Below are 22,025 nucleotides of genomic sequence, written 5' to 3'. Positions count from 1 at the left end.
CAGTGGAGTGACATTATAAAAACTCCCTGTGTCCTGGTTTTACCCCCCCCCCCCCCCCCGCTCTCCCTCACAACACACACACGCACATACTGAATACTCACAGCAGAAATACAGCTAAAGTACAGCAAGAGATCAGAGATACTGCTATCTACTGTTACGCACACACACTCACACACACAAGAATAAGTTGAATTTAAATAATTGTTAGTAAAGTAAAAATACTGAGCACATATGTGGATAATATGGAGCGCAACAGGAGATGAAACACTGCAGGGTTACAACAAAAACGACAGAAGTAATGTGAGAAAATGCAGCTAGAGAAGAAATTCTGCAGTGAACTAAACTCTGAGTTAGTAGAAATACTGGAGTAGGACTGCAGAGATTCAGGTACTGTTAAAATGAAACACTGCAGGATAGACGAGATGCTGCTGCTGCAAGAACTATTTTAGGAAACACTGTGAAAGTAGAAATACCACAGTGGTCGGGATGAGACTTCTTGGGGAGTCTACATTCTGGGTGTGATGATCATAAACAAACTTAAATAAAGGAAGGATGCGTTTCTGCCTTATTCTGAATATTTGTAGGACTCAATAATAACCCAAACACAATTTCTGTCCAGTTTTTCTAAAAGGATTCCGCCTCCAGTGTTTTGGATATTAGAAGACGAAGCTCTCTGGGTGAAGTTTCTGATAGAAAACAACCAATGAAATGTCTCCTCTCTGGGAGGCTTTAGTCAAATCTTTCCGACACGTCGAACTCAGATTGAAGAAACATTGAAGTCAAGAACTAACTGATTTAAACTGAAATAAATGAGAGTTTTTTTTTTACTGTTTCTAACTTGTTGTGTCCTGTTTTCTAACAGTTTTCAAACTCAGACATTCTGGGTATCAAACGAGAAAACTTTGAAACTCCCAACAAACCTCAGCGTCTTCAGATTCCTCGATCTCTGTGGACGTCTGGTCCTGTAGCTGCGGTACTTCTCGTCTCGACCTGAACTTGCAAAGGTCTTGTTTCTTCCCAAACGGGTCTGGACAAAGACAGGCAGCTGTTTGAGGCTGCTGTGGCTCGGAGGAGAGACATGATCTACTTCTTCAGGAACCGGGGCGGCGGCTCTGTAAAGACCAGTGAAGCTCTGAGAGGACTCTTGTGGCTCTGTGAGAACGAGGACCCTGCAGCTCTGCGAGGACGTCTTGTTCTGCGGCTCGATGTGCAGCCTCAGTGCAGCTAAGGAGAAAAGTCAGGAGTTGACTTTATGCAGCTGAGCGGGTTCATATGACGAGCATGTGAGGCAGCAGGGCTCTTTGTTGGAGCCGGTCTCATGACTCGGGTCCGAGGTAATCCTTCTGGGAGTCTCATGACCCGTGGAGCTTCAGCACGAGCATTTTCTTCATGCGCTCAACAAATCTGCTTTGAGAAATCCGCACAAACATCTAAACATCCAGCTGATGAACATTTTATTCATTAACAGAAAACTGAGTCCAACTTCCTTCTCAAATTTGGGTTTCCCCTCTCAGCCACATAAATCACCATTTTTCACAGAGAATCCAGACCTTCACAACAACCAGAGTCACATCAGGGGTTTGAGAAACTCGGATCTTGTGAGTCCACAAAGCCTCAGCACGACAAAACTGTCACTTTGGACACGATACCAAAACCAAAAATGTTTCAACAAATCCCACAACTCAGGCGAGTGTCCGCTGTCTTGTGTTTTCTGCATGAAAGTTGTGAAATCTGTTCCACTATAAGCCAACACAATATGAGAGAAATGTGAGATGTGCGATTAAATTGTTTAAATTTTTTACAAGATGTGAGTTAATAAAGTAAATACCCAAAGTTCACCAACAACTCATCGGTTTTCTTTATCTGTGAAACGTCTGTAAAATATCCATTTAGAAAGTTAAAGTGTACAATGTCTGGGGCTCTGGTGGGGCAGTGGTGAGTGCGAGCGCCTCATGTATGGAGACAATAGTCCTCCAAGTGGGAAGCTCATGTTTAAATCGGACCTGTGGCTCCTTTCTCGCGTGTCATTCCCCCGCTCTCTCTCTCCCTGACAGTGGCGATTCTACAGTCTATTGGGGCCCGAGGCAAAAATTCATTGGGGGGCCCTCCAACCAGCGTTTATCACCACCAGTGTTCCAACGCTTACTCCTCTTCCTTTTAGTTACTTTTTCTTTGGTCTTTGGCTTTCAAAACAGCAATGCATGCTATGCTTAGCAGGGCAACAAGTGAGTGCTGTCAGACGGGGCCCCCTTAGGGAGGTTCCTACTGTCATTGGAAGATTTGTGCATTTTGCCCTTCGAGGGCCCCCCTGGCCTGGGGCCCCAAGTAGTTGCCAACCTTGCCTGTTGACAATCAGCACCTCTGCTCCCTGATGTCCGACTTTTCCGCTGTCCTATCTCTACAATAGAGGCACAAAAAGCCCCAAAAATATATCTTGTACATCATGCTCATGCTGAAATGTCGTGTAGGTAAAGTATGAATGTCCAAGACTTGAAACTGTCCTTAAACACTGAAGTCGAACTTTGTTCCTGACTGTCCAAAAACACATGAACACAAGAAATATTACATTTCAGTGAATAGAGTTCGTACTTCAGGCAGCTGTCACTTTAACTCGCAGCATGAACCGGTGGACCTGAATGTGTTTGAATGAGCGAGCGGCTGAATGAAAACTGTGTTGACGGATTAACAGCAGCTGAGACTCACGACAATGAACAGAGAGTGTGAGCGCGGCCAGCAGGATCTGGATTATCAGGCTTTAAATGAGATTAATGTTGTTCACAGGAGAAACTGGTTTGCATAATCAGCAAATTTTTAAATGTTACACAAACCGGAAGTGTGCCTGCAGAGGGTGCGTTAATTATTATTTTTCTTTTTCTTACTTAGTTCCTCCTAATCTGGCCCTGCTGTGCTGTGATTGGCTGGCACTCGCGTCCTCAAAGCTTGCCTTCAGAGATTTCTACTAGGAAGATTACCAAGGTACAAGGTTTCTTTATTAATTAGAACCTAAAAAGGCACATTTATGTGGCAGACCGGCGATTCAGCGCTCCAGAGATACATACGACACATAACAATACAAACACAAGGTTAAAAAGGGCAGACAGAATACATCGAGACTCTGGGTCTCAAAGTCCAGGTTGACTTGTTATATTAACCCAACACATTTTCTTTTCCTGAATTTAGCTAATTGGGGAGGGGGGGTAGTAGTTGTGGTGGAATGTCAGCTCACAAAGAACCACTGAATGGTTTACGACGCACGACCAGAACTCAAGATTATTGTGCTCACTCTGTATGAGTTAAAACAGGACGGAGCGTTCACAGCTGTCAACGGGAAACTCTCACAGACCGGGGTTGAAGTCAGATCACAAGACATATTTCCTGTCAGCTGGAGGTCTGCAGACCAACGTTTCTTTCATGATGGGGGGGGGGGGGGGGGGGGGGGGGGCAGATTAAACAGCCGTGCCTGCTGTTGCCATGGTTTTCAGTCACAATTCATACGCATTCCAGTAATGCAACAATCAGTGCGGGGATTTATTGTCAATTCACAAAATAAAATTAAGTATGACGTAAACTGCAAGAGCGATGACGGCCTAGCGGTTAGTTTGTACGCCTGATGTTCAGAGGCAGTAGTGTAGTTCTGGAAGCGGGCGTTCTGGGTTCAAGTCCGTTCAAGTCCGTCCCCCACTCACTCTGTTGCCCCCTAATTTCCGACTCTATCCTCTGTAATCTCGCTCAAATAAAACCCACATATGTTGAAAACGAAAGGCAGTTGAAGCTACAAAGCAATACAATTTAAAGGAATTAAAAGATAAACCGTTAACAAGACGATGAGAGCAAAATAAAAGTCATCAAATAACGTCTTTTTTTAAATAATTAAAATGGGTCTAGATTTGTGCAGACATAAAGATGATGTCATGTTTTATGTGAATTAACAACTCTTATTAAAACTGTAATTCAAGCTAATGTTCCTCTTTTTATTTTGATGTCCTGCTGTTTGTACATCGGTCTTTGTGCAGCACTTTTGTCGTTTCTAAAAGTTTCTTTATTAATACATTTGGATTGGAGGCAAAAGTTCCTCAGGGCTGAAAAGTTTCACGGTCGCAGGCGGAGGTTAAATGTGTCTGATTTGAGTCACATGTCGGGCTGAGAGAAGAAACAGCTGATTGTGTTGGTGGAGAAAAAAAAATCACATGAAGTCAATTAAACCCGAACTGATCAGGTCACATGACACACAGGGTCGTGTTTGTTTCTGTGTTAAATCATCGTCCTCATCCGGACCAATAGTGTCTGTTTCTCGAGAGTGTGTGTGTGTGTGTGTGTGTGTGTGTGTGTGTGTGTGTGTGTGTGTGTGTGTGTGTGTAACAGGGTTTTATTTACACGTGTATCCTCCATTCATTCATTTGAAATTTTTCAGATTTATTTTTGGGCTTTTTGTGCCGGAGCCTCTGGACTGGAGCCGCCGTATGTGGCGCGTGCACTAACCACTGTGCCACAAGCGCCCCTATCTTCCATTTTTTTTGTCATAATTAAACAGCATTACCAGGAAATGGTTGGTTTCATGGTTGACTGAGAGGAAGTCAAGTCAAGACTCCACAATGTTCGGCGCCTCCTTTGTCTGTTTTCTTCGTCTGCGGTTATTCTTTGACTTATTTTTCTCCCCTCCCCCTCCTCCATTTAGTCTGTTGTTTTGATCTCAATCGCTCATCTTATCTATTGAGTTCTTTCATGTTTATGTTTTTTCTAACTGAGAGAATAAAACATTGTCTATGAAAATATTCCTGGTGGCATCTTTTAAAACAATCATAACAAAACGCAGAAGTCCACGGGTCCCATGCTCCATGCTGCATGTTTCTGCTTTCTACTTAGTTTGTTTTGTTTCCTCTGCAGATTTTATTTGGACGTTTCGGTGGGCTTTGTGTTTGGTTTGAGGAAAAAATAGGGTCAATCTGTTTTTAATGCCAGGGCTTTTTGTTTTATCCTGATCCATTTTGTGTTTGCAGCTTCTTACATCAGTCGTGCAGCTCTTCACTGTCTTAACCTCGCACAGCTCAACCATCAAATAATCGGCAGAAAATCCTAATTCTCCAAAACACAGAGTTATTGATGAATTTATTATGAACTTTAGGTTAATAGACTTTATTGTTTTTTTTTTTTAACTTTGGGATCAAAAAAGTTCATCCACCCATCAATCCATCCATCCACTCATCCATCCATCCATCCATCCTTCCATCCATCCACCCATCCATCCATCCATCCATCCATCCATCCATCCATCCATCCACCCATCCATCCATCCATCCATCCATCCACCCATCCATCCATCCTTCCATTCATCCATCCATCCATCCATCCATCCATCCTTCCATTCATCCATCCATCCATCCATCCATCCATCCATCCATCCATCCATCCATCCATCCATCAATTCATCTATCAATGCATCCACCCATCCATCCATCCATCCACCCATCCATCCATCCATCCATCCATCCACCCATCCATCCATCCATCCATCCATCCATCCATCCATCAATTCATCTATCAATGCATCCACCCATCCATCCATCCATCCACCCATCCATCCATCCATCCATCCATCCACCCATCCATCCATCCATCCATCCATCCATCCATCCATCCATCCATCCATCCATCCATCCATCAATTCATCTATCAATGCATCCACCCATCCATCCATCCATCCACCCATCCACCTATCCATCCATCCATCCACCCATCCATCCATCCATCCATCCATCCACCCATCCATCCATCCATCCATCCATCCATCCATCCATCAATTCATCTATCAATGCATCCACCCATCCATCCATCCATCCACCCATCCATCCATCCATCCATCCATCCACCCATCCATCCATCCATCCATCCATCCATCCATCCATCCATCCATCCATCCATCAATTCATCTATCAATGCATCCATCCATCCATCCATCCACCCATCCACCCATCCATCCATGCATCTATTTACTTATCCATCCATCCATCCAACCATCCATCCAACAATTTATCCATCCATCATAAATTAGGATAATTCTGTATTCTGTTTCCCAGTTTTTTTTAACCAAACTCTGAGCCTTTGTCTGACACCGTTTTCATAAAAAAATGAAGATTGACTACATGAGTGGTGTGGAGCGAACATGTTTCACTATTTATGAAAAAAAGAGGACAATAAAGGAAAACAAAGCTATGATCCAACAATGGAAAACCGTTTGCAAAACTAAAAGGAAAGTTATCCTTATAAAGACTATTCAAATCTAAAAAATCTAGTTCTTTGGAAATATTACCAATTTCCTTCCAAAGTTATCCAACAAAAACTTTTTGTTTTTGGTATTTGGGGACATATGGAGTAACCATGAATCAAGCGAGTGAGTTTGAACATAAAGAAGTGTCAGTCTTACCCTCTGTGATCCAGAAGAAGCGCTGCGTTTGATGGACGAGCGTTTCACCGATCCGTTAGTTCCTCTCCTCCCTCGGCTGTCCATGTTGTCCAGTTCACCTGTCCAACGCGTTCATCATCCCGTGCTCGCTGTCTCCTCTGTCTCGTGTAGTCTCCTTGTGCACACTCTGTCTCCTTGTCTCCTGTCTCCTCCACTCTGGAATCAACTTGTTTCCTAATAATTTGTACACTCTTGTTTTACCTTCCTTATATCTCGTCTCCTGTAGTCTCCTTGTGGATGCTCAGTCTCTGGTCTCCTCTGTGTCTTTCCTACTCTATCTCTTGTCTTCTGGTGTCATGTGTCTCCTTTGTTTCCTGTCCCCTACTTTCTTGTCTCTTTTGTATCTTTGCAGAAATCTCTCTCCTCTCTCTGTCTCTAGTCTCCCGTTATCGTCTTCTTCTGTCTCTTCTCTTCTTCTTCTTCTTCCTCCTTCTTTTGGTTCCTCTTGTCTCGTGTGTCTTTCCTCCTTTTGTCTCTTCTAATGTCCTTTGTCTTTAGCTTTTGTCTGTTATTGCCCCTTATTTTTTTCCTTTTCTTAAATCTCCTACCCCCTCTAGTCACCTTGTATCTTTGTGTCTCCTCTGCCTCTTTACTTTCTTTGTCTCCTTAGCCTCTTACCTCACATTGTCTCCAGTATCTGCCACTAGTATTTGAATGCAGTCTCCTCAATGTCTCGCTTCCTCTTGTCTCCTTCTTTCTCCTCTTGCCTCTTTAATTCATAGTTTCCTGCCTCTTCTTGTCTCTCCCTGTTCTAGTGTCTTCTAAATCTTGTCTCTCCTTGTTGTCACTTGTCTCCTTTTGCTTCCCCTGCCTGTCTCTATATCTTGTCTGTCTCCTGTCTCCTCAGCGTCAGCCAGCTGTCCTCCAGTCTTGAGCTCGTGATGCGTTCAGGCGTCCGCGGTGGTTATATGACAGGCGGAGACCCTGTCCTTTCCTCTCTGCCTCTGTAATCAGGATTAGTGGATGCTGCTGAGGACGAAGGGTGGTGCTCTTTAATGGATGGAGATTTAATAAATGGTGATTGAAGGTAAATCTACTTTATGATGACTCTGCCTCCCTAACCACTCTGAACGTAGAGCAGAGCTAGCAGAGAGCTCATTATTTATGACTTTCTGTTGCTCGATGAGTCCAACGCACTGAAAGATTCACTGAAACAAATCTGCAGTATAGTTGATATGAATTAGGGTGTGCATAGGTCTGATATCTTTATTTAAATAAAGAGAACAGTTTGACTGCTTTCCCTGCAACAGCTTGTTGATGAGCTGATTTTAGAAGCGAGGCTTAACTGCAATGCTTTCTTTTTTTGTTTGCCCCAAGAGAAGTTCAGGTATCTCATGGTCTTGCTCACCAGTGAGGGCAAAATTGATCCTGAGATGGACCGGCAGGTTGGTGCAGGATCTGCAGCACTACAGATGTTGTACCAGACTGTCCTGGTGGAGAGAGAGCTGAGCATGAAGATAAAGCTTTCGATTTACCACTTGAGCTTTAGGTAGTGACTGAAAGAATGAGATCACAGATACAAGTGGATGAAATGAGTTTCCTCTGAAGGGTGTCTGGACTCAGCCTTAGAGAGAGAGGGTGAGGAGCTGCTTCTTCTTCGCATCAAAAAAAGGAGCCAGTTGAAGTGGTTCAGATCATCTGATCAGAATGCTGCGCGGTCCAACTGGGAGGAGACCCCGGAGTAGAGCTGGCTGGAGGAATTATTATTATATATTCCAGAGTAGAGGGCATCTCTTTGCGTTTCAGCCCCTCAGCTTTGTGTTGCTGTGCACTTTTGGCTAACTTACTCCAACGCTCTCCAAAACATGAAGCATGGACCCAAACCGTTACATACGTAATACTAAGATATTCAGATTTTCAACTACTTCTACATAATGCTGGAAAAACAACAGTGAACCAGCTTACCTCCGGTTGATAGGGGATCGCTCTCTGCAGCGGTTACAGGCACACTTGAGTGGGTTCAGCGGTGAAGGTGGAAAAGTATGAAAAAGAGTTTCAGCCTCCGTCAGGGTGTTAAGAGTCACTATTTCTTACCATTCCACCTCAACCTCTCTCACACGTGTGCCTGTAAGCGCGTCAGAAACGACTCCACTACCAACCCCAGGTAAGCTGGTCCACTGTTTTCCAGTGATTTGTCCCCGTTACAGCGCACTTTTTCTACAATTCTACAATTCACTGAGCAGACGCTTTTATCCAAAGCGACGTACATCAGAGAGTAAGAACAACACAAGCAAGGATCTAGAAAAAAAGGGAACAATATCAGTAAGAGCAAACGATCAGCTTTGAGTCCGATTGGACACACAGGTGCTGACAGGAATTGCAAAGTCAAAAGAAATGTAACATATTTGAAATTCATACATATAAAAGTAACAAAAAGACGTTTTTCCCGGATGTGAGGCAGTGATTGGTAAAGCATTTTATTGACAGCGATCAATAACTAGTTACAAAGAGCAGCACGTCATTATAAATCACTGTTAAACTGTCGCTGAATTTGTATTAAATACCCCAGGAGGAATAGCTTCTCGCTAAGCTGCAGCTAATGGGGTTCCAAACAAACAAACAAACAAACAAACAAACAAACAAACAAAGAGAAATGCCTCTAAATCAAACTCTGACTCTAAAGAAGCAGCTGCAGCTTCACAGTGGTTAAGTTAAACATTTCTGTTCAGCATGCTTTGCTCTATTACTTTGGAGTTTCATCACTGTCCCTGTAAATATCTATCTGATGCCTGCATGTTGTTTGAAATAAAAGTGATTGAATGTTTGACGTCTGCTCGTGAATGAAGCTGAAACCCTTCAGGATTAAAGTGATATTCTGCTGTAATCCAGCGAACACACAACACTGTTTGACGAGTCACATTACAGAGAGTCGGGATTATTGTTCTGCTGTCACACTGGAACACTTTGCTCAGTGTGGCTGTGTGATCTCTTTATACCTCTGGGACCAATTCAACTGAAGGGCGGCTGAGGCTAAGTGGTAGAGTCGGTCGTCTCTCAACCGGAAGGTCGGGGGTTCGATTCCCAGCTCCCGAATCAATGTGAGCAACTTGAGGTTAAGTGTCGTGCACAGTGATGGAAATGTGGATGTGCAGCCACATCAGACATGCGGCTGCAGGATGTCCACATCTCCATCCCTGTGCACGACACTTAACCATCCACGGCGTATGAATGGGATTAATTAAAAGGCAGAGTTGTTCATTTCCTCCAGATCCACTTTTTAAGATTTTGGTTGAAATTGTCTTTAGGTCCTGACATAAATTAATAACTCATGTTCTCTGAAAAAGGAACAAAGAAAAAACGTCATCTGTATCAGTTGTAAGCCTGTAAAAACTTCGACCAATGTCTGCCACGAGGTACCAATCTGATGAACCAATCAGGCGCCTCCCTGTCTACCTGCTCGCTCTCTACCCTTTGGGTGCACGAGCCCACACTCAAAGCGATGAGCTGAGGTCCGCTTCTGGAGAAACGGCGCTCGTGCATGTAAGTGAGGGGGCGTGGCTTTTGAGGGAGCACAGAGGGGAGGGGGTGGGTGCAGACGGAGCACTGAGGGAATGCTACTTTCAAAATCATGCTAGTTTTTGAAAATTACCAACCCTGCCTTAAATACTGATGGTCAAAGAAAATAAATAAACAAGGTGAAAGTTTGAAAACAAAACAACTGTGCCAACATACTCACATAATAAAAATATATTTACAAGTAAACAATCTCAAAAAGTCATGATTCAAAGACGCTTTTACAAGAGTTGTTTAAAGTCTGTAGTTTTCACATCACAGCCTTTGTTGTCCAGGCAGGACGGGCTGCGGGTCGGTTGGATGGCACAGTGTGTGTTTGAAGAGTCCACAGTCGGCCTGTTACAGGTCTTAAAGACATCCCGTTATCGGTGTGTTTGAGGACTTCAGGACATCACAGTGTCTGCGTGTTGGAGATCTTCTTGATTTCACTTTCTGTGTTTGATGCCCAGGAGGATTTCAGGACACTGTCTCCGTGTTTTGAGGACTCAGTGTCGATGGTGTGTTTGAGGTCCCTGGGACTTCACATTGCTGGTAGAGTGGAGGATGTCAGGACCTCATAGCCTCCGTTTAAGGACTTCCGGTGTGTTTGAGGACTACAGGAACTCACAGAGTCCGTGTCTTTGAGGCCTTCAGGATGGCCCGGTGATCGCTGCGCTCAGTAGATGTGAGAAAAGCGATTCTGGTTTTTGTCTCAACACATCTGGATGATCGAACTCGACCACCTGCAGGACAGCAACAGAGTATTTCACACAAAACACCTGAAACATTACAAGTTTAATCTGTTTAAAGCCGGGCCTACAATAGACGATTGTCTAAAATTTGTGGTTAAAAGTCGGCTCTCAATGTACGACTGAATCATTTCCACCACACGACCAAGCCTTTCTCTGGTGATAGAAGGGGGGAAGACACATGACACATGCCTGCTGTTGCCATGGTGATTTTAAATGCTGTCTAATAATTTGCGCAGTGGCAATCAGGAAAAAACAGACGAGGAAACGGCTCGTGGTGCTGTTCTATCTGTGGGAATATGCAGTCGTGCGACCTAAATATCAAACATGCCAAAATGTCCTCCGACCTGTCAGGAGCAGCTGATCGGGTGTCATGACCCCCGTACACTGACAGCAAACAACGGGGGAGCGGGCTGAAAATCAGCCGACTTCATAATCAACCATGTGACTCAAAAATCCTGTCTACATCTGTCTTAAATAGTTCATTGTACTTCTTTATGAAAATATCTATGACTAAACTAAAGATGTGTTGACCATGTCGATCTCATTAGTAAGTATAAACAGAACAAAACCTGACCTGTACACCTGTGTGACATCTGAACTAACTGCAGACTGTGTGAGTTACCTCTCCGTGGTCCAGGACTAGGATGTGGTCGGCCTGCAGGACCGTGTTGATGCGGTGAGTGAAGGTGAGCACCGTGCAGCACCTGAACGCCTCACTGATGGTGATCTGGATCTGAGTGTCGGTCGCTGCATCCACAGACGCCGTCGCCTGGTCCAATAAGACGATCTGTGACAGAGACAATCGTAATGAATGTAACACCGAAGGAAAGACAGATGACAGACAGACAGGTGGATAGACTTACGGGAAGAAATTGAGATATTCAGAGCGATAAAAACATGGACAGACAGACAGACAGACAGACAGTTAGCCAGAGATACAGAGTAAAGCAAACACCCACTGAGTGACACAAGAGATCAGACAGACAGACAGACAGACAGACAGGTAGGGAGTGAGACAGACAGAAAGTAAGACATGCAGCAGAGAGTGAGACAGACAGACGGACCTTAGAGTCACGTAGCAGTGCTCTGCTCAGACACATCAGCTGCCTCTGTCCTACAGAGAGTTTCCCTCCGTTGTCCGTCAGCTCAGTCTGCAGCTTTTTGTCCAACTTGGAAATCTGATTTAAACAAAAAAAAGAGTAGAAGAAGACAAAAAAAAACATCCAATCAGAGTCAAGCTCCGGGCCTGTGCTGTGCATTAACAGTGGTCCTATTTGAGAGACTTTAAGTGAAAACAAATGAAACCTGAAACTGACCGTGTCTTTCATGTAGGTCTTCTCCAGAGCGGCCCAGATCTCCTCATCACTGTAGCTGCTGAACGGGTCCAAGTTGTACCTGCACACAAACACAAACACTGACACACCTGTTGATCAAAGATAGTCCCCTGCAGCCGTTTCCATAGAGACACCAACGCCATCTGAGCTACTGCCACACCTGACATTTGACTCATAGATGGTTTTTCTCTTTAAAGCAGAATTTTGTGTTTTTGCTGCTGCCTTCCTCGGCAAGGTCTCCCTTAGAATAAAGGTTCTTAATGTCAATGGGACGAACCTAGTTAAATAAAGGTTAAAACAACTAAAATGATCAGGAAGAGGAGGTTGACCAGGCTCAGAGACCAAGTTACCTGACAGTCCCGGTGAACAGCACAGGCTCCTGGGGGATGATGGACAGTTTAGAGCGCAGGTCAGACAGGCGGATCGACGTGATGTCCACTCCGTCTATCAGAATTCTTCCGCCAGTCGGTTCAACCAACCGGAAAAGAGCCACGGCAAGAGAGGACTTTCCTGGAGACACATGGATGCTTTCACACTGCAGGATTTCATAATTGCTAACCACAGAATGCCCGATCCATCCTTCTTAGACGGTTATGTCTACCATTCAGTACTTTCAGCCAACATCAGTGAGAATAACTCAGGATTTAGTTTCTCCATTTCAGTGCTTAGTCTCAAAATGTCTGTGATGTTTACATGTTGGACCTTCAGGTTGTATTACATTAACTGCCTTCCTTAATAAAGCCTGTGCATCTTCAGAGACTTGAACATGCATTGTTACATCTCTATCAGCGTTAACATCTTGTAGAAACTTGTGCAGTAAAAGGTAGCCATGACCGAAAGTATAGACTTATTTTGCGACTCTAAATGGGACCAAAATTACAAAATGAACCTCATGCAGTGTTTAAGAAAACTTGAAACTGGAGATTGGGACCATAAAAACTTGCAGGAACATGTTTAATGAAGTAAGATGCATGCTCATTTTCTCCAGGACTTCCATACCATCTCACTTTTTTGTTTTTGCAACCAGCGCAGTCGCCCGCTGCTGTTTAGAAAGGTTTATCCTGCAGGCATGTTCTCACCTGAACCGGCCCTTCCCACAATGCCGAGCTTCTCCCCCGCTCTGATGTGGAGCTGCAGCTCGTTGAGCACCACAGGGGAGTTTTTCCTGTACCTCATCTTATAATCCAGGAAGGTGATGGCTCCATGCTGAGGCCAGTCCTCTGACACCTGATCCACATGTAGCTGCCCTGAGGTCTCGGACTCACAGCCCTGAAAGAAAAACCAAGATCAGAGAGCAGACCAGCAGGGAGCAGCGTTCATCTCTCAGTCTGACTATCAGCCTGGGAGAGTTTGGGTCGCAGTGGTGATTTGAGAGTCTGTTGGGGCCTTAAGCAAAAATGAATTGGGGGGCCCTCCAACCAGCGTTCAGCAGGGCAACGAGAGTGAGTTTTGTCAGATGGGAACCGCTTACCCCCATTGCAAAATTGGCACATTTTCCGCCGCTGTTCTGGTATTTCAAGCATTTGCCTCTAACTGACCTCGTTGATCACTCTGCGTGATGAGTACAAGACTGTCTCGAACTGCAAATGTTCGCAATCAATAGAAAAATAAACGCAGCAGACTCAGTGTGCAAGGTTTTTTTTTCTTCGGATTATGGAAAAAAATGGAGTCAGTGTCCAAAGGCCTTAAGACTCTGCTCTGCAAAGTCAAGGGAAACATCAGATTCAACTAATAAACTTATTATCCCATTGTTGTCCTTTTTTTCCACTCTAGCTGTCCATCAGCCTACACCATGTGTTGTGGGGGCCATGCAGTAGGGAAGGTACTATCAGCATTGTCATACCTGGAGCTCATATCAACAAAGCCTCGGTTAGTTGAAGGTGGCAATGCTGTAACTTATAGGACACAGGGGCATAACTGGATTTCATTAGGGCACAAGTACTTTGTGTTTATTTCAAATGTGTATTTTATGTCTCTATTGGGTGTTTCCTGTAAATTATCAACATTCAAGTGTTGCAAAAAGTTCGACCTTTTTCCCTTCATCTTCAAATTCAAACACCGACCTGGATGTACTCGAGCTGCCGCTCCACAGAGAGGAACCGGATCTCCACCTCGAGCAGGGACTGGATCATCGTCTGAGAGTTAGTGGTCAGCTTTTTTTAAACAGAAAAGAAAAACACACATCAGAGATATACAGTCCACTTCAAACAGATTACAGAACATGTGTTCACACATTTAATATACGGAGCTTTTAGAAAAACCTGCAGCCACTTGTGGAAAGGTTTTCTTCTCCTAACAAGTTCCTGATGTTTTTAAAGTAAAACCACCTCTTTTAAGTAGGATAACATTTTAATCCTGGTACTTGAGAGTGTGTGTGTGTGTGTTGAGTCAGGTGAGAGGTTCACCTGTATGATGAAGCACAGAGCGAGGGCTTTCACAGGCGGGCTGCTGACATCATTGGAGACGAAGACAACCAGCAGAGCGACCGGCAGAGTCATGACCGCACACAGAGAGTCCGCCAGGAAGGCCAGCCATCGCATCCCGTAGTGGAACAACAAGAGGTGGTTAGCATTGGCGTCCAACAGCTTCTTCAATCTGAAGCACAAACAGGATGAGCCGGTTATCTCTGGTGAACAACTTCAAAACTGAAAAGTGAAACACAGTAAACACACGACGACGGCTTCTCCGATCTTTGATTCTCCAGGTTTCCATCCACTCAGAGGTCTTCAGAGGAGTTGTGTTTTGGTCGAAAGCAGCAGAAGCAGCAAAGATCCAATAATATAACCAGCGTCTGTGACAAACAAACGGGCAGACCCCAAAACTTGACCTCCTTGGCAGAGGTTATGATTTAACTTGCAGGTGATAAAAACCTTAAGAAGTTAGATGGTTCAGTCAGTTTAGATTTATTCAGATGTGTTCCACATAACGAGTTAAGATCACATCTAGAGCTGGGTTGCAGTGGGTGTACAAATTCATGAGACAGCATTTTGTTGTGATTTGTTTGTGTATTGCATTATATAAAGCAGAAGTGATTGACTGTTGGAGATGTTTTGAAGTGTCAGAACGGTGGAGTGCCGTCTCACCGCTTGGTGAAGTTGTGCGTCTTGTGGTAGGATTGGATGGTGCTGAGGCCCTGAGCGATGGAGGTGCACAGAGAGACGCAGGGAGAGCGGCTGATGCTCTCCGTCACCTTTAACTGAATGATGTTTCCCCGGAACATCCTGCAGAGAGACACAGTCAGCGTTTACCGTCACACATCAGTTTCACAATCAGAATCAGCTTTGGTTTTTCAGGATTATTTCCCGCTCTCATATACTTACACAGAAATAAGACCACAGATAATAGAGAAAGAAGATTGGCCCGCACACTTGCTCAATTGCCTCAAAAAAAAGGGGGTTTTATTGATCACTAGACCAGAGATCTTCTTCAGGTGATAAACAGATAATAGAAACAAATAATGCAAATAAAGGCAAAAATTAACATTATTAAGAAGGAGAAGATAGACTGAAAATAGTTAAATAAAAAATAAAATTATGACACTTTTGATGATATATATCAACCTGTGAGATTGTGCAAACTTTCCACAGAAAGGCCACGGCCCATCAGGGACTTCAGACCAGGAACCTTTTTGCTGAGACGGCAGTGATAACGCCTTGGGTAAACTTGCTTTGAACTACTCATACCTGAACGCATGACATCAGCCTTTGCATATCCTGCGGTGGTTTCGAGTGTTGGTTGAGCATATAACCACTAGGAGACCGGCTGTGACAACATCAGAGACACCAGAGAGCTGCTACAACAATGGCAGAGCCTGAATCCTCCAGTAACACGTGTTGTACATAGGCAAGTATGTGAGCATTTACATCCAAGACGAAGCCGGTTGTTTTACGAGAACGCGTGTTTCAAAAGCAAGTATGAAGCGGGCAAGAGAACTGGTTCAGATAGAAGTGATTGTACCCGACCTAAAAAGCCTCTGCATGTTTCTAATAAGCTCCACGAGCAGAAATGTGCTCAAATTAGGATCAATATTGGAGATGCTTTTGAAAAATGGAGAGAGGTTAGAACACAGAAAGGTTTACAGACTGATGCAGAGCTGGATAAACACTGAAGCTTCAGTGTCCACCACATGGCAACCTGCGTGAGCATCGACTCTAGAGAGGAGGGGGGAAGACAGCTCTCTACAATGTTTAGAATTTGAACTGCAGTACCCATTTTAAACACTAGGTGTCAGGGTTACATATTGCTCCTTTAAACATGTTTGACGTCTAAATGACACCTACAAGAGTATTTCACTTGATCTGTTTTTTGTTTTCCTACTCTTACTTGCGGCTGCCCTGATATGTGAGAGTGATTACGGATGAAATGAAGGTTGGATAAACGAGCTGTGCCGATGAGCGTTGACCCACCAGAGGAGGAGAGACAGGACTGTCACCAGGATGAACACGGGCAGCACCATGATGGGGAAGATGATGGAGTTGATGATGCAGATGCAGACGGTGATCATACACAAGGAGAGCAGGACGTTGAGATGATGAGGCATCAGAGAGTCGATCTCATCCTGACACCTGGAGAAACAGCTGAGGATGCGGCTGGTCGGAGTCGTGTCGAAGAAACTCATTGGGCTCGATATGACCTGAGTAAGAGCAGATAAGAGAATCCTTTATCGGCTCTCAGAGGGGAAAGTGTTGCAGCAGTAAAAAGACATGATTTAAAATTTGCAATTGGAGTTAAAATAAGAATATACATCCATCCATCCATCCATTATCTATATCACTTTTCCAGTTCGGGGTCGCGGGGGTGTTTGAGCCGATCCCAGCTGTCATTGGGCGAGAGGTGGGGTTACACCCTGGACTGTTCACCAGCCGATCACAGAGCTGACATATAGAGACAGACAACCAGCCACACCTCAGACAATTTAGAGTCAACAGTTAACCTAACGAGCATGTCTTTGGACTGTGGGAGGAAGCCGGAGTACCCGGAGAGAACCCACACATGCACGGGGAGAACATGCAGACTCCACGCGGAGAGGCTCCTGTCTGACGGGGATTCAAACCAGGAACCTCCTCGCTGTGAGACAACAGCGCTAACCACTGCAGCACCGTGCAGCCCACACCAATTAATTGCCAACAGAAAACTATACAGGACATTCGGACACTGTGCAGTAACTAGGAAGTTAAAGTGACATGGTATGATAAGCAGCAGCTGAGTAATGTAAACAGCAGCATGCATAAGAAGTGACATTTATTAAAGAGTAGGAGCTGATGCAACAGGCTGCCGACTCTCAGCGCTCACATGTAGGACAAGAACCAATCAGCTGAGAGCAGTGACATCGGTCTTCTGTCCCCTCAGAGCGAGGACATGCACTTAAACTGTGCTGCTGAGTGTGGTTGATTCTCACCAGTTAGTAAAGTGAGCTCGAGGCTTTTTTACCTTCTCCAGCAGGCTGTTGTGCAGCGAGGTGGAGGCGTGCAGCGTGACCTTGATGTAGCAGAAACATTTGATCATGCAGACGGTCAGCAGGACGGCGATCATCACACCGAACCACAGCTGATAGAAGGAGAGGTCGGGGTTCAGAGAGAGGTTTCCTCGCTCTGCAGACGACACGTTGGCTGACTGAGGAAAGAAACAGCAACACAATCAGGCTGTTGTCTCGATGTTTCATGTACGCAGATGTGGAAGGAAACAAAGAAGAAAAACTTAGTTACTATACTTAAGTAGAGCTTCATGTAGATGTACTTAAGAACTTATTTCTCTGACAACTTTTTAACCTTTAACCCCTAGACTTGAACACAAATATGTAATTTCTATTGTTTCCAATGTGCCCGGCCGGGGTTTGACTCTGACCTTTGGCTCCTTTCCCCTCTCTGTCTGTGTCACTGATTTCAGACTCTATCCACTGTCCTGTGTGTGTGTGTGTGTGTGTGTGTCTCACCCCGTGTCCATGCCTCAGCCAGAAACTGAGCCACCAGTAGCACATGGCTGTATTCGTCATCAGCAGGATGAAGATGAGGAGGATGAAGAGGCTCACGCAGTATCCTGCAGGAAGAGAGGAGCATTTCATATCAGGTTTTCATGATTTCAGGACTTTAGTTTGAAGAGCACAGGCTAAAACATCTGAAATTATTCTTTGTTTGGATGTTTTTTCATTTTGAATTGTTTGTTTTATTGATTTCTACACATGTCACATGGTTCCCTGTGTGACATTGCTGGGCCGGTCTTGTTGATTGTTGTTGTTTGCTGCCGGGGGCTTGGCCACACTCCCCCTGTTTCCATTGGTTTAAAAAAAAAAAAATTTAATTGACCTCAGTCAGTCTGCATGTTCTCCCTGTGCATGTGTGGGTTCTCTCCGGGTACTCCGGCTTCCTCCCACAGTCCAAAGACATGCTCGTTAGGTTAACTGCTGACTCTAAATTGCCCGTAGGTGTGAATGTGACCATGTCTGGTTGTCTGTCTCTATATGTCAGCGCTGTGATTGGCTGGTGACCAGTCCAGGGTTTAACCCCGCCTCCCGCCCAATGACAGCTGGGATCGACTCCAGCCCCCTGTGACCCCAAACGGGAAAAGCGGTATAGATAATGGATGGATGGATCTCATGTGATAATTCTTGGTGATTATGATGATGGGTTTTTATTCTCTCTCTTTCCCTCCACTCTTATCACCCATCCATGTGTCTCCATGTGTCTACCTCCAGCTGCTCGGCAGTACTCCTGAAACGTCCTCCAGGTGACCAAACTGTTCCTGCTGTTCTCCTGATCCATCAGTTGATCAGCAGCTTCACCGACAACACAAACAGAGACATTGATTTTCTGTTATGGATCCACAATACATGCTGTGAGAACATTAAAACTGTAATAATAAATCACAGTAACTCAGTGAGTAGATTCAAGCAGGACTGGGCCGTTCATCAGTACTAAATATTTACAAATTTATTCAAACTAATCTTGAGGTTGAGTTCATCCTCACAATAACAGAAACAAAGACATTTATTATTGTTTTATTTTATCTGAGTTTAAATTAATGAAATCCGTCATCACTTATTGTCTACTAGTGTTGTAATCAAGACCTCACTAACCGAGCCAGACCAGAGTGCTCCTAGACCTTTAGGGATCGAGACCTTTATGGATCGAGACCGAGTCAAGACCAAGACCAAGACCAAGACCAAGACCAAGACCAAGACCAAGACCAAGGCAGGGCGAGACCGAGACAAGACCAAGACCAAGACCAAGACCAAGGCAGGGCGAGACCGAGACTAAGACCGAGACATTTAGGGATCGAGACCGAGTCAAGACCACGTCCAAGACCAAGGCCAAGTCCCAGACCATAAATATCACTGAAAAATCTTCATCTTGTGTTTAGGGGGCGTGTAACTCTCTTAAACCGTAACCCCTGGAGTTATTTGTTCTTTTAGAAAGAGGTGTTTTCCTTCTAATCACTATCAGTGGTGGTCCTGACTGGTCTTGATTTAAACTTCCCAGTCTGTGACCGAGACAAGACCGAGTAAAAATGCTTTCGATTCTGAGACGGGACCAAGACCTTCAGAAAGTGGTCTGGAGTACTACAACACTTTTGTCTACTTCTCTACTTATTATCCGCTCATCACAGACTTGCTTGTGCAAAGATAACTTCCCTCTCTTGTTAACATTAAGATATTTATCTTCAAGGATACTGAAGCTGTTCTCTCTGAAACAACAGGTCTGCATTTATAGACTTACGTGTGCAGAAGGTCGAAGGTGTGCCCGTGTTCTCATCTGACATTTGGAAGGCTGTAAGGAAATGGAAATTCATTTTTAAGGGTCATTTATACATCAAAGTATAATAATCACTCCGTCTACTCATGCACAACATCAGAATCAGAATCAACATGTTTTATTAAAGGAGCAATATGTAACTCTGACACCTAGTGTTTAAAATGGGTACTGCAGTCCAAATTAAGAACAGAGCGTTGCCTCCCTGCGCCCCTCCTGCGTCACTTTTATTTTTTAAATTTAGTTCTGACTGTATCCGACTAAATTGTAGAGGTTAGCGTGTTCAGGCCCACGATCAATTTGCCAGTGTGATCGCGCCCTAAATCTGTACCTGTTCTGTTACCACACAAGGGTCTACTATGAAATATAAATGTAATGTCCTCAGAGTGATTGAAAAAGCAAAAAGAAAGTAAGGAGTTTGGAGTCTGTCACTAAAACTAAACTGTACCTGGATTGGTTATCCCTTCGTTGATCGGTTCATTCAGCTCTACCTTCTTCTTCTCTTCTCTAAGAGGCTGTAAGCAGAACACAAGGCAAAGAGACAAATTCATGTAATGCAGACAAACAAGACGAGACACTGCTCTTGCTTTTTGCACTGAACCTGGTCTCAGACTGAACCTGGTCTCAGATTGAACCTGGTCTCAGATTGAACCTGGTCTCAGACTGAACCTGGTCTCAGACTGAACCTGGTCTCAGATTGAACCTGGTCTCAGACTGAACCTGGTCTCAGATTGAACCTGGTCTCAGACTGAACCTGGTCTCAGATTGAACCTGGTCTCAGACTGAACCTGGCCCTCGTGGAGAAAGAAAATATCTGTACACATGTTAGAGCCAATCAGAGAGCAGCTTTTAAGATTGAGAAACATCTGTTCCCTTGATGTTCTTTACAGCGTGATGTATTTCTATGTCAGACTGTTTTAAAGCTTCATTAGACACAGGAGGTGATTTTTTAATAATGTACAATATGTAAACAGAGAGGATCACAGTCCTCACTGAATCAGATGTTAGCATACAGGTATAAAACACATACTGTAGGGGAAGTGTTCGTGTGACTTCTCATGTGTCTATCTAGAATAAACGTCTATTAATCCTTTATTGGATTGATTGTGGATTATGTAATAGCAGTGATAGCTGTCTGTAAATACCTGCTCTCTCAGGTGTTTGGTGATGAGCTCAGCGTAGTGTCCCTCTGCCCTCATCAGATCCAGGTGACCTCCTGCTTCAAGGACTGTCCCGTCCTTCAGGACAAGAACCTCATCACAGAGCTCCATGTACTGTCGGGACACAGACACAAAGACAAACCACACACACAGTGGTGACCACCAGCGCCCAAAACAAACTAGCAAATATATGTGTGTCAATACTGTAGTTCCTTAAGTGACCACTTGAGGCTGGCTTCATGAGTGAGTAAATCCCCACGGAGTCCTATATGTTAAAAAATCACATTTACAGCAGATGTAAACATGTTTACAGAACAAACCTGCAGCTGGTGAGTGACCAGTAAGATGGATTTCCCCTTCAGCTGTTTTATGATGCACTCCTCAAAGATCTGTTTTCCTACATGAGCGTCGAAGGAAGACAGCGGGTCGTCCAGCAGGTACACGTCTCTGTTTGAGTAGACGGCTCGGGCTAAACTGATCCTCTGCTTCTGTCCCTCTGACAGGTTCACACCCTGCTCTCCTAACTGAAACACACACACACACATTATACTGTACCTGTGAGGACACTCAGTCATCAGCTAATAGTGTTTCTTAGAGATCAACTTTAAAGTTTAAGGTCACATATTATTTAAAATCCACTTCCTCATGTTCCTCTAACACTAATATGTGTCTCTAGTCTGTCTATAAACCCCCCAATGATGAGAAAAGTCCATCCTCTCCGTCTTCTGCCTGCTCCACTTTTCAGAAAATGTGTGCTCAAACAGGCCGTTTGGAGATTTTCCCTTCATGACATCACAAAGGGCAGTAACCCCTCCCCCAGGTGGGTGACACTCCCACAGCTAGGTGTTTGTTCTGCCCTCTGAGTCTGCCTTCTCACCGTAAACAATAGGACATGGAGCGAAAAAGACAGAGCACACCCAAGCCCTTCCAGAGAGGGGGCGTGGTCAAACACAGCTAATTTACATATTTAAAGGTACAGACACAGAAACAGCCTGTTCTGAGCAGGGCTGAAATAGAGGGGTTTATAGGCATGATCAAATACAGGATCAGAGTGGATTTAGAACAAGACACTTCACACACAT

The 22,025-nt window shown here is 44.4% G+C and overlaps 2 protein-coding genes across 2 annotated transcripts in view; both read right to left on the bottom strand.

Moving 5' to 3' along the window:
• Nucleotides 1–6,574, bottom strand: part of LOC132983145 (transient receptor potential cation channel subfamily M member 1-like) — a 29,871-nt gene extending 23,297 nt beyond the window's left edge. The window contains exon 1 of the mRNA XM_061049408.1: nucleotides 6,422–6,574. Coding sequence (XP_060905391.1) covers nucleotides 6,422–6,505 — 84 coding nt within the window. The 5' untranslated portion in view covers nucleotides 6,506–6,574. The remainder of the gene's footprint in view (nucleotides 1–6,421) is intronic.
• A 3,509-nt stretch (nucleotides 6,575–10,083) lies between these two features.
• The window catches only part of LOC132983577 (ATP-binding cassette sub-family C member 12-like), an 18,975-nt gene continuing 7,033 nt past the window's right edge, over nucleotides 10,084–22,025 (bottom strand). Inside the window, exons 11-27 of the mRNA XM_061049984.1 lie at nucleotides 21,264–21,467; nucleotides 20,929–21,057; nucleotides 20,232–20,298; nucleotides 19,751–19,801; nucleotides 18,724–18,810; nucleotides 17,971–18,074; nucleotides 17,469–17,651; nucleotides 16,445–16,671; nucleotides 15,122–15,259; nucleotides 14,444–14,633; nucleotides 14,102–14,191; nucleotides 13,118–13,307; nucleotides 12,389–12,548; nucleotides 12,021–12,099; nucleotides 11,769–11,882; nucleotides 11,327–11,491; nucleotides 10,084–10,695 (exon numbers count right to left, since the gene is read on the bottom strand). Of these exons, the coding sequence (XP_060905967.1) occupies nucleotides 10,603–10,695; nucleotides 11,327–11,491; nucleotides 11,769–11,882; nucleotides 12,021–12,099; nucleotides 12,389–12,548; nucleotides 13,118–13,307; nucleotides 14,102–14,191; nucleotides 14,444–14,633; nucleotides 15,122–15,259; nucleotides 16,445–16,671; nucleotides 17,469–17,651; nucleotides 17,971–18,074; nucleotides 18,724–18,810; nucleotides 19,751–19,801; nucleotides 20,232–20,298; nucleotides 20,929–21,057; nucleotides 21,264–21,467 (2,271 nt within the window). The 3' untranslated portion in view covers nucleotides 10,084–10,602. The remainder of the gene's footprint in view (nucleotides 10,696–11,326; nucleotides 11,492–11,768; nucleotides 11,883–12,020; nucleotides 12,100–12,388; nucleotides 12,549–13,117; nucleotides 13,308–14,101; nucleotides 14,192–14,443; nucleotides 14,634–15,121; nucleotides 15,260–16,444; nucleotides 16,672–17,468; nucleotides 17,652–17,970; nucleotides 18,075–18,723; nucleotides 18,811–19,750; nucleotides 19,802–20,231; nucleotides 20,299–20,928; nucleotides 21,058–21,263; nucleotides 21,468–22,025) is intronic.

This window comes from Labrus mixtus, chromosome 1 (genome assembly GCF_963584025.1).
Source record: "Labrus mixtus chromosome 1, fLabMix1.1, whole genome shotgun sequence".
NCBI lineage: Eukaryota > Metazoa > Chordata > Actinopteri > Labriformes > Labridae > Labrus > Labrus mixtus.
This window is presented reverse-complemented; position numbering and strand designations above follow the sequence as displayed.